Here is a 12,116-nt window from a genome sequence, read left to right on the forward strand (position 1 = left end):
TCTCTTGCATATAAAAATGGAATTGAGACTTTAGTTGTAATACATAATGCTGACGTATGTTATCTCTTGAATGTTGTTTAATCATGAGTGCACCCTCTCTCTTCCTCCGAGGATATCCTTATAACAAACAGTGCACTTTTATTTATTTTTTTTCATATATTGAAACTGCTTAGGTTACAGTTAACTAAATCCTACAAATATTAAACTAAATGAATGGTCTTATTCACTGAAGAATGTTTGAAAACTCTGATTCAAAGTTAAAATGCAATTGCTTGTTTTAAATATGATGGTTTGTGAAGTGAACAAGAACTTTGATGCATTTATTAATTTTAAGATTTAGTTAACCACATCCATAATGATATCGCAAGTCTTATTTTGAAACATGTCAGTTTTTTTTATTCAATAAATGTGTTTGATTTAGGAAAATTTGATCATGTATAAAGACACATTAGACATTTTCCTGCCTGCATATTTTATTATTTAATATACAATTTCTTTCTTTCTTCAGCAACTTGCAGTTTCTTTGGTGCCAGAAGAACAAGGAATGGTTATGAGACAGAGTTTTGAGGGCCTTCAGCAAAAGTGCAACAAGTGTTGGTAAGGTGAAGTTTTTCAGTATTATATACAAACACAAACCTTGTCATCATAAATCTTTAAGCTAAATGGCAGACTGTTATGCATTATTAAAGTTCATTCTCAACCATTTGGTTTGTCTATTATTGCAGACGAATTTTCCTTCTCCATAAATCCAACAAAGGTGACACTCCTTATGTCTGTGGAATTAATAGCAATCTGTCCTTTATCAGGTCATTGATATATTGAACCATCACAGTTCTTGAAATAGCACTTTCTTGCAACACTTGTGTTCTGATATGAGTGTACCAGACCTATAAAGGGTCTCTACAGATCATTCACAAATACTGGCTCTTTGGTTTGAAAAAACCTGGGTTTGAATTCTGTCTAGGATTGAAAATAATCTTTAGAATGACTTTTCAGTTGAAACTGAGTTATCTAGTCTCATACAGTGGTGACTGTTTTGTTTTCATCATGCAAAGGAAGCAATCTGAATAAGAGTGCATGCAGACTTTTGCTCCAGACTTAATTCTTATCAACCCAACTACTCTAACATATGAATTTCATTAACCAAAATTATCCTTTATATCTGTGGGAGTAACCTAAACTGTAACATAATGAAATGTGTAAACAAAACTTAACCAAAAAAATTATAACTGGCCAGTAATAAGCAATAATTATCATGTTAGGGAGGGGAGGAAAAACTTAACAATCACATATATTAAGTATCTAATAATAAAGACCATAATAAACTAAATTTTAATAATAAATAGGTAGTTTATGCCAAATTAACATAAATTTTTAAATTTATTAACATTTATTGACTGTAATTTCTGCTTTTGGAATTAGCAGACATGTTAGGGTGAACATTTTAATTTTCTGTTATTTAGCTAAGAATCATTCCTCCTTTCTAATTATGTTTATTTGTATAATTATGCAATTAAATGTTTTTTGGTCGAAAAGACCTGGGTTCAGTTCCCGTCAGTGACATGAGGAACCTTTATCTGGTCTCGTTTGACTAAAGGTGAGTTAACTGGTCTCATATGGAGGGTTTTTTCTCCCAGAAACTTGGATTTTTTATCCCTCAAAACAGATAAACCGGCTAGTAGAACACACGCAATTTACAGGCAAGAATACTTAGAAGCATAGGCAGTGGTGTAGCTAGAGCTTTTGCCACTCCTCTCAATACACACCAAAAATACTACAAAAAGTCAAAACGATGTACTGTATAGGGAAGCAAATTAAAAGACTATGTTTATTTTTGAATTAAAACTTTAATTTGAACATTCTAAAATGTTATTTTTCTTGCTTTTCTGTTAGCAAAATCGTCGATGGCATTGGCGAAGTCTATTTCATAATAATGTAGGTAATTCTTAATCTATTTTATTTAGAAAAACTCCTCTCACAACTAGCAACACTTACAGCAATTGTGAAGAAAATTCGCAGTAGTATTACAATATTTGGAAATGGGTTCTCAAGACTGTATTTTAGAATTAATTGCAAAAGTTCAAAGAGCCCCCCCCTCCCCCAGCTATGCCTCTGAACTGCCTTACCCTCGTATTACATTTGGGAAGTCCAAGGATACTTGGAGGGCTTAAGTGCCTGTTAAAAGCCACTGATGGATGGATGGATACATATTTGTATGAATGAACATATGAAGGAGAAAGATAATCACAAGCAACCATATCCTAGGTTGGGATTCAAACCCACAACCTCTTTACTGGAGAGCAGATGCTCTAACCACTCAGCCTATCATGCTGGTGTCATCATAAACTATTTCTTTTGTTTTATTTTGGTAAGCAAGATCTGATGTTTTTGTTTAATGAAATCAACAAACTCTAGAGATAATTAAGCTTTATTTAATGATTAAAGAAATATTTCATTTTCACAGGTATAAGAAGATGCATGTGCACAAAGACACACAAAAGGAAGGTAAACAGCATGCTGAGTGATAGAATTGTAGACTGGAGAATTAAATTGTGCAATCCAGTGATATTAACTAGTGTTCTCAGTGGGCTCAGTAAAGAGATCTTGATTGGTGGGTCTTATAATAATATCCTCCCCAATTTTAGATAGTGTGAAACTGCCATATAGGTTGCCAAATGTTGTAAAGTTGTGGCAGATTCTGAAAACCGTGATTTAAATTTGCATTTGCATAGTGTTTTTTTTTTTTTAATTTTATTATTATTTTTTTTTATATACTGATGCAAGTCAGTGGCATGGTCTGCAACAGGGAGATGTTGTAGTCTGTAGATAATCAACTCCATCTCACCTTCCCTTCTTTTTTAATATTCATCCAAGCAGTCCTTCCAGTTTTTGTCAGAATATGACTATTTGTGACAAACACATTACCCTGTAAATGCCAGGATGCCCTATGGAATAAGAAGAAATGTTTGTGCAGCATTTCAATTTGCTTACATTTACAACTTTACTGTACAGAGTACTTTCACAGTATGCATTCAGTGATATCCTTTATATGTGCTTAAATTCAGGGATTGTTACTGTCAATCATATTTTTGACTTAATTATTAAGATTCACTTACAAGTTAGGGTGCTTAAGGGTCAAAGCTGTATAACTGAGAGGAGACCTCCACATAGCCTTTAAAGGAATGCGGAGAACCGACCAGGGCTTCTGACCTAATGTCCAATCCTCACCTTCTCGTGGTGCACCCTGTTGGGTATCTACTTTGATACTGAACGAACGAGGATGGGCTGGCAATTTGGGATTTAGCCGACCAAATTGTATTCTTATTGGTTAAACCAAAATAAAAAATGATGGTACAACATGACAAAATTTCATGCCGGCTGGGGCGTCGCCCGGTTAAACAAGGCCCCCGTTGTTTTCGCCAGGGAACCAGGGCGAACAGCGAAAAGTCAGCTACTGGAACAAATCTGAAAACAAACCCTAACTCAACATCACCAGAGTTAAAGATCGGTACTATCAACGTAAGAAGCCTGAATGGCAAAGAAATGGAGCTAGCTGAGGAATTAGATACGTACCAGATCGACATAATAGGGGTGACTGAAACAAAAAAGACCAAAACTGGTGAGATCTTTCTGAGCAATAAATACAAAATGTTATATTCAGGCAATAACAATCAAGGAAAAGGAGTAGCCATAGTATTCAACACAAAATACGAGGCTAATCTTCTTGAATGGCAGTCAGTCTCAAGTAGAGTAATGTGGGCAAATATGAGAATGGGGAACTGGACAATGAGACTTATTTGTGCCTATGGTCCCACAGAAGGTTCTACTAAGGTAGAAGTGGAGGAATTTTTTGAGGCTTTAGAAAAAGCAACTCACACAATGAAAAAGGAAAAGTTGGTCCTTGTTGGGGATCTAAATAGTAGAGTAGGAAATGATTGTGAGACATACAAAAATATTTTGGGAAAATTTGGAGAAAAGAGCAAAGCTAATAATAATGGCAAATATCTGTTGGATTTCTGCTCAGGACATGGACTGGTTATTACTAACACCATGTTCCAACATAAAAATGTGCACAAATTCACATGGAGAGAAGAGGCTAGGTATAAGAAAAGTCTCATTGACTATGTTATTGTTGATAGTGATGTTTTCGCCCTGGTGCAGGACACCAGAGTGTACAGAGGATTTGAAATTGGAAGTGATCACTATTTAGTCTTGAGCAGAATAAAATTGAATTTCATATTGAAAAGAATAACATGTAAGAAAGTTTTAAAGCGAATAAAAGTTGAGCAGCTCTCAGATGTAAACTGTAGACTAAAATACAGAAATATTATTGAAAAGAAAATGAAAGAGTTTGAGAACAGGAATCAAACCTTGGAGATTCAGTGGCAAACTCTGAAGGAAACATTGATTGATTCTGCCAGAGAGGCATGTGGTGAGGTTGTGTGCAAAGATAAAAAAAATCAGAACTCCCTGGTGAACACAGGAAGTTAAAGAGGCAGTGAAGGAAAAGAAGAAAGCATATCAAAAGTTCCTGGCAAATAAGTCAGCTTTTACTCTTACAGAATACAGAGACAAATGTAAGAAAGCTAAACAGTGTGTAAAACTAGCTAAACAAAAGTCATGGGAGGACTTTGGCAAGAATATAGAAAATAAATATCAAGAAGGTGGCAAAATATTCTGGAGGTTGTTGAAGAAGCTTAGGAATGGAGGAAAGAGTGCTGTAAAAGGAATTAGAGATGATAAAGGTGAAATGAAAACAGGAGAAAAAGATATCCTTGAAGTATGGAGTAATTACTTTGAAAAACTGCTAAATGAAACAAGCAGTGATGACAGCACAGTGATAAAAAACACTGACCAGGCATGCAGTCAGGAATACATATCCATACTTGAAGTAGAAAAAGCCATCAAAGGCTTGAAATGTGGAAAGACAGCAGGAGTAGATGATATTCGACCAGAAATGCTGAAGTATGGTGGTATAAGAGTCTTACAGTGGCTGCACTGCATAGTTCAGAAAGCCTGGACAGAGGGACGAATTCCCGATGATTGGAGTAGAGCTCTCATAGTACCCATATATAAAAAGGGAAATAAAACTGAATGTGAGAATTACAGAGGTATTTCCCTACTGAGTGTTCCTGGTAAGATCTATGCAAGTATACTTGAGAAACGGTTGAGAAGAATTGTGGAAGAAAAGCTTGGTGAAGAACAAGCTGGATTCAGGCCAAATAGAGGCTGTCAGGATCAGATCTTCACTTTACGACAAATAGTCGAGAAAGCATGGGAATATAACAAAGATCTGTATTTAAGTTTTGTCGATTTGGAAAAGGCATATGACAAGGTGCCAAGAGAGAAGCTATTCAATACGCTGCAGTTATATGGTGTCAATGGGGCATTATATCAAGCAATACTTAGTCTTTATTTGAGTTGTAAGTCAGCAGTTAGAATTGAAGGAAGTACAGGAAGATGGTTTAATGTTAAATCTGGTGTGAGACAAGGATGTACATTATCCCCTCTGTTATTCATTATCTATATGGATCACATTATGAAGGAAAGTGGTACTAAACATGATATCAAAATTGGAGATGTTAATGTCAGCTCTTTGCTTTATGCAGACGATATTATACTTCTAAATAAATCTGCTACAAGTCTGCAAGATTCTCTGAATAAATTGAATAGCTGTTGTAATAGATATGGTATGACGGTCAGCAATAAAAAGACAAAGACAATGAAAATAGGCAGAATCATTGAAAATGTCAACTGTGTTGTGAATGGAGAACCTGTGAAACAAGTAAAACATTTCAGCTATTTAGGCACGATTTTTACTGAAGATGGTAAATTAAATATAGAAATAGACAACAGAATCAGCAAAGCTGGTATGGTGGGAAATCAATTGAATAAATTCATATGGAATAAGAGAGAAATTAGTCGGAACACTAAATTAGCTGTTTACAAGACAGTGTTCAAACCAGTTTTAACTTATGGATCTGAGAACTGAGGCAGAAGTAAAACACTTGACCAAAGACTAGAGACCGCAGATATGAGAGTCCTGAGAAAGATTAGAGGCGTGAACAGATGGCATCAATGGCAATATCATATTAAAAATGAGGATATTAGGAAAGAACTTTACATTGTCAGCATCCAGGAATGAGTTAGCAGAGCTAATCTCAGATGGTATGGTCACTTAAATAGAATGGGAGAGGAAAGATTAGCAAAACAAGTGTTCTCTGCCAGGTTGGCAGGAAAACGACCCAGAGGAAGACCAAGATATAGGTGGATTGATACGGTACAAAGTGCTTTAGACGATAGAAATATAAGATCTGATAATGTTGGAGTCTTGACAAGTAACAGACTGATTTGGAGGAAAATTGTAGATAGGAAGTTAGTAATGATGTAATTTTTTCATGTAGTACTGTCATATCCTGAACACCCCTTCAGGGTACATGGCAGGAATTTGATGATGATGATGATGATGTTACACAAATAATGAAAGAGTTCCAAATAACCAGAGTATTTTAATAATCTAGTGATAAACTATTTTGTTACTTGTATATAGAAAATATAACTGAAGGTATAATTGAAATAGCATTCTTTTATAGTGACAACATTACTTATCATAATGGCTTGGTATACACACTGAAGAAATAATAGTGCTTAAAATTATACTTGATAAGAAATTATATTCTTGTTTTTAATCCATTACTCAAGTGGGAAGCAAACTAAAGTTTGCATGTGAAGTAACATTATGATCAGTTTATAAATAGACCACATCAAATTGCACTACTATTCAATAATGCACAGAACACTTTCTTCAGATGTATATATATGACCACACATTATGGGAAGAGTCACTAGGCAAGCCTCTTTTGACCTGTAAAATTGTCTGTAATCCCAAAACCTGTGAGTGATCTAAAAACATTATTGTCTCTCATGCTTCTCATCTTGCATCATTTCATGATTTGAGTCTCTAGCAGTCTGTGTTGACTTCATCCAACTATACTTTACTGATCATCTGCTCTATGCAGCAGGCAGAAACCTTCCATGCATTCAACCTTGGCTCTCCTCTAAGCCCAGTCCATTGACTGCCTGTCAGAAACCTGCTCTGCTCTTTGAGTGAGTGCCCTCTTGACAGTCTTTGAAATAAGAACACGTTAAACTGGTGGGAATTAGCATCTCGGAAAAGATGTTGATAGCTAAATGCAGAAGTTATATTTTCTCTATACAAGTAGCAAAAAGGTTTATCACTACATTACATGAAATCATTTGAATTACATGAAAAGATAGAAGAAATTCAGAAACAATAAATAACTAAAGAAAATTCTGTGAAATTAAAAACCACAAAAATAGGTTGATGTCTGAAAACAGCAATAACGAACAATAGCAATGGACAAACATTAGCTACTAGAGATGAAAAGCAAGAAAGTGAAGTGAGTACTTTAATAACCAGCTTCTTAACCATGGTTAGCCTGCTGAGACTTTTGAACAGAAAAAAAAACAAAAAAACTGATCATACCCAAAAATATTTGAACCATCACTAGCCAAAGTAGAATAAAATATGAAGCAACTTAGAAGAAGCAAAGCATCAGATAATACTGATGAAATAATTGAACTCAACAAATACAGAAATAAAGTGGTGTCCAGAAATAAGGATGAACTACATTTTTACCTGTATCTGAAAAAATTTTCATGACTACAGCCAAATTGAACATAAATTTATTGCCATCATACTAATAAATTATATTACATAAAAAAATGTTCAAAATTTTTGTACAAATTAAATTACAATATGCTTTTGGCAAAAATTACATATTTCCTTAGGACATGATTAAAGAATTAATGTACAGTATGTACAGAAGCCACCTGGAGAGACATTTTGTTATGGAAAATGTCCATGCTGAATTGCAATGCAGATCTCACAACATTGTACCATGCTTAGCACCAAGTGATTCAGGAATTCTTGAGGGAAACTGGCCCACTTCTCGAGCAAGGGTAAGGCCTTGTTTGTTTTCTGGAGGGGAATTTCAAGCAGCAATGCGTCCCCCTATTGTGTCCCAAACGTCTTCTATGGGGTTGAGATCTGGGAAGCGTGCTGGCCACTCAATTCATTTAATATCCTCGAACATGACATTGAAGAACTTTGTTGAAATATCGTTCAACAGTCTTAGTCCCTTTTTTTCCAGCACTTGTAGTGGTGCAACATTAAGTGCAATGCCTCCCTACACCATGACCACAGCACCGCCATATCTGTCCTTTTCAAGAACATTCTTGTGATGATAAGTAATACCACTTTCCCGCTAGATCAAGTGTTATCTAGAATCAGAAGAAAGACTAAAACAAATCTTTATAGATAAAGAGTACATTAGCCAATTGGTGTCTTGTTCCATTTTTATGGATAACACCACTGAAAACATGCTCTACAATGAACTGTGAATAAAGGGACATAGACTACATGCCTTCTGGCATGTAGGCCTACTTGTCGCAGACATCTTGCTATGGTTTGTTGCGATATTCATGTACCTGTGCTTGAATGGAGCAGACTTTCTGACCTGCCATGCTGTATAGATACATTTTGCTGTTATAACCAAAAATCTGTCTGCATTCTCCACGATAAAGCAAGAGAGACCTCTTAGTAAACGTCTGCAATATATTCCACTGATTTGAAATGCTGTCCTGAGCCTGGATTCAATGCTATGTGAGATTCTAAACTTTCTGGCAATAGCATTAATTCTGTGGCCTTCTTCAAGCTTTCCAATAATTCTTTTGCACTTGAAATCATCAGAATAATCTCTTTGAGACATTGCAAGACATTCAAGTTTGCAGCTCTGTTCCTTCTTGAAAAGAGCTCCCTTCAACAATTTGCTTAGGGCAATCTTTTGCCTTTTATCCTGTTAAGTGATACCATGTGACTCCTTTGCACGCGATTCAAAAATTTGAAAGTGTACTCACTTTCTATTCAAAATCATCAGTTATACAACTTGTTATGAGCTAGTTTGTCTGAATTTGTGGTTTTAATCTTCAGAAATAGTGTTCATCCTTAGGTTTTAGACACTAGTATACATGAACTGATAAATTCAATATTTGAGAATGAAGAGATACATGCAGAATGGAAAGAATAACTAATCATATCAATATGTAAAAAAGGAAACAAAAATTACAAATCACTTTTGTCCATAGGCTACAAAATTGTATCAAATAATATACTAAAAAGAATCGTAGTAATGCTGAAGAAAATCTAGGTGAACATCGAGCAGGATCCCCAAAAAATAGGTTCACATAAATTAAAGATGCCAAGAAATTATATTCTTTAATTTATTTAATTAAAATTATTTAATCCAAGTGTAAGTAAATAAAATTTGCTTGTGAAATGTCTTCACAACTCAAACTCCCATAATACAAAGTACACCTCCTTTCAAATGTGTATAATGCTATGCATTATGGGAAGTGCCAGTGCCCAGATCAGTTTGATCTTTGATGTCTCATTAGTGGGAGCCAGAGCCAGAAGAAATACCAAGGTAGAAATGAATCCTACTCGTGAGACCTCAATAAAAGTCGAAACTGGTCTGGGTAGTGGCCCTTCCCATAATGCTGTGCATTATGGGAAGGGCCACTACCCATTGGCAGCCAAAGCATGGTATTGGCTAATGGAATTAGATCTGAATTTTTTGATATTAAGCCAGGGTAGAAGCAAGCAGATGCCATTTTGCCTATCCTGTTTGAATGAGCTTTAGAAAAAGGAATTAGAGAAACTATAAAAGGTATTACACATAGAACAGTAATATTAGAATATGCAGATGAGATTTTGCATAGTTGGAGAAAATGCTGAAGACATTAGAATAACATTCAGAAAACTTCAAATGGTTGCTCACTAGGATTACAAAATGACTTTAGAAGAGAAAAATAACCAGTTCGTTATTGATAACCAGATATTCAAAAATGCCTCTTCCTTCAGGTATCTTTGAGTATTGATTACTCGAGATAATAAAATTGGAACAGAAATAGAAGCTACAATGTATACAATATAATAGAGATTATTCACTACATCATTTATTTATTATCCTCCATAATTGTTTCAAGTGGAGTTAAAACAGAAATATTAAAGACAATCATCAGGCCTATTTTTTAAACAAAGCAGAAACCTGGAATATAAATAGACTAAGATGCAAGAGATAAACAGTGAATGGATAAGAATATGTAATCAAGAACTATACCAACTCTATAGATCCCTGTTAAAAATACCAAGCAATTTTAAACCTGGTTTTACTCCATTTTCCAAGTAAGCAAACAGACAAACAAGTCAAGTTTGCACCTGCAAGTGTTGCAAGTCTAGCTGATCCTACAGGTAGTGCAAGACCAAGGCAACTCATGGTAAAGGTGGCATAAGCTCTGATCACTAATCTTAATATTTACCCTTAATGCCAAAACACATCTCCTAGAGGAGATGTATGATGTTTTGTATTAAAGGCAAGGGGGGCCTTAATGCCAAAACACATCTCCAGAGCTTATGCCACCTTTACCACGAGTTGCCTTGGTCTTGCACTACCTGTTGGATCAGCTAGACTTGCAACACTTGCAGGCGCAAACTTGACTTATTTGTCTGTTTGCTTACTAGGGAAATGGAGTAAAACCAGGTTTAAAATTGCGTGGTATTTTTAACATTTATTATACCCAAGGTAAAAATACTTTATACATCCCTATTACTTACTAATGAAACCAGAGATTGCAGACCTTGGGCATGTGGAAAGAATGGATAAGCAGAGAATGGCAAACAAGTGTTACAGATGAGGCCTAATGGAAAGTGACCTAGAAGACCATAGCAATATTGGAAGGATAACGTCCAAAATGACTTAGCTGAGATGGAATCTTGGACTGGACTGGAAGGGCTTGAGACAGGAAAGAGTGAAGAAACATGGTACTTGCAGCAAAGAATGCTTAGAGGCTCAGTAAGTAGAAGTGTTCTTTCCATATAAACATCCAACTTCTTGTTCATAATACCTGATTTTGTAGAACTAGCTTATGGAAGATATATGACATTTACATTGATTTTACTTCCATGTTTTCCTGGATTTAGCCCCAACTGAGAGCTCAGTAAAGGTTGAAACCAGTTGGGTAGTGACTCTTCCCACAATTCATACATATGATGTGGTCACTTGGAGAGACTGCCGCTGGAAGGTAGAGAAGTGAGTAGAGTTAGGTTAGAATCAGATCAAGCGGGAAGTGATGTGGAAGAGCAAGAGAGTAAGACAGGTGAGATTGAAGAGGTGGTTATGAATGAGGAAGTGAGTTGTATGAGTATAGAAATTAAGAGAATGGGTGTGCAAGAGGAGCAGGGAAACAGGGAGGCTCAGGGTGGACAGGGGTACACAGCGTGAGAAAAGTGGATGCTCCAAGAGGAGGTGAGAGCATGTGTAGACAAGAAAGGAATGGGATGACCTGGGTTCAAGAGGAAACAGTTGGAATTGACAAGGGTTTTAAAATGAATAAGCAGAAAGGGAACTGGCCCCAGTCGAGCATGGAGAGATCACATTAAGTGAGTGGTATCAGTGGAACTAGCTGTAGATCCAGAAATGAGCTGTTGTGTTTGTATACAAATGCTAGAAGTATAAGAAGCAAGGCAGATGAAATGGTTGCACTAATTGCATGTGTTCATCCAAAGATTGTCGGAATAAATGAGACATGGTTGGAAGAGGACGATATCCTGACAGGAATAGAGATGGAAGGGTATGCTGTGTTTTGTGATGTGACAATAGAAGGTGTAAAAAAAGAGGGGGAGTGCTATTGATGATAGAGAAAGAGTTATGTCCATACAAAGTAGAGATGCAAGAGGGAAATAGTGTCAGTGGTTTTGAGGCAGTATGGTGTGAGATAGAGGTGAATGGAATCAAATACTTGGTTGGATGTTGTTTTAGACCAGGTAATGTTGATGGTGGTGATAATGATATGTATAATCATAGTCAAGCAAATAATAAAAGGGTGATCATTACGGGTGATTTTAATTATGGCAATATAGACTGGAATGATGAGATAGCAACTGGAAGTAATGAGTTTCTTGAGTTTTTGAGGGATAACTACCTCAGACAGTGTGTAACAGAGGGCACGTGAGGATCTTGGATTTGGTCATCTCC

At 35.9% G+C, this 12,116-nt stretch overlaps 1 protein-coding gene across 1 annotated transcript in view; it reads left to right on the top strand.

Annotated features, from left to right (window-relative positions):
* Positions 1–12,116, top strand: part of hob (bridge-like lipid transfer protein family member hobbit) — an 844,941-nt gene that overhangs the window by 344,805 nt on the left and 488,020 nt on the right. Inside the window, exon 21 of the mRNA XM_090409957.1 lies at positions 509–597. Coding sequence (XP_090266083.1) covers positions 509–597 — 89 coding nt within the window. The remainder of the gene's footprint in view (positions 1–508; positions 598–12,116) is intronic.

The sequence above is a fragment of the Typopeltis vanoorti genome, chromosome 20 (assembly GCF_054136105.1).
Source record: "Typopeltis vanoorti isolate ZY-2024b chromosome 20, IOZ_Tvanoo_1.0, whole genome shotgun sequence".
NCBI lineage: Eukaryota > Metazoa > Arthropoda > Arachnida > Uropygi > Thelyphonidae > Typopeltis > Typopeltis vanoorti.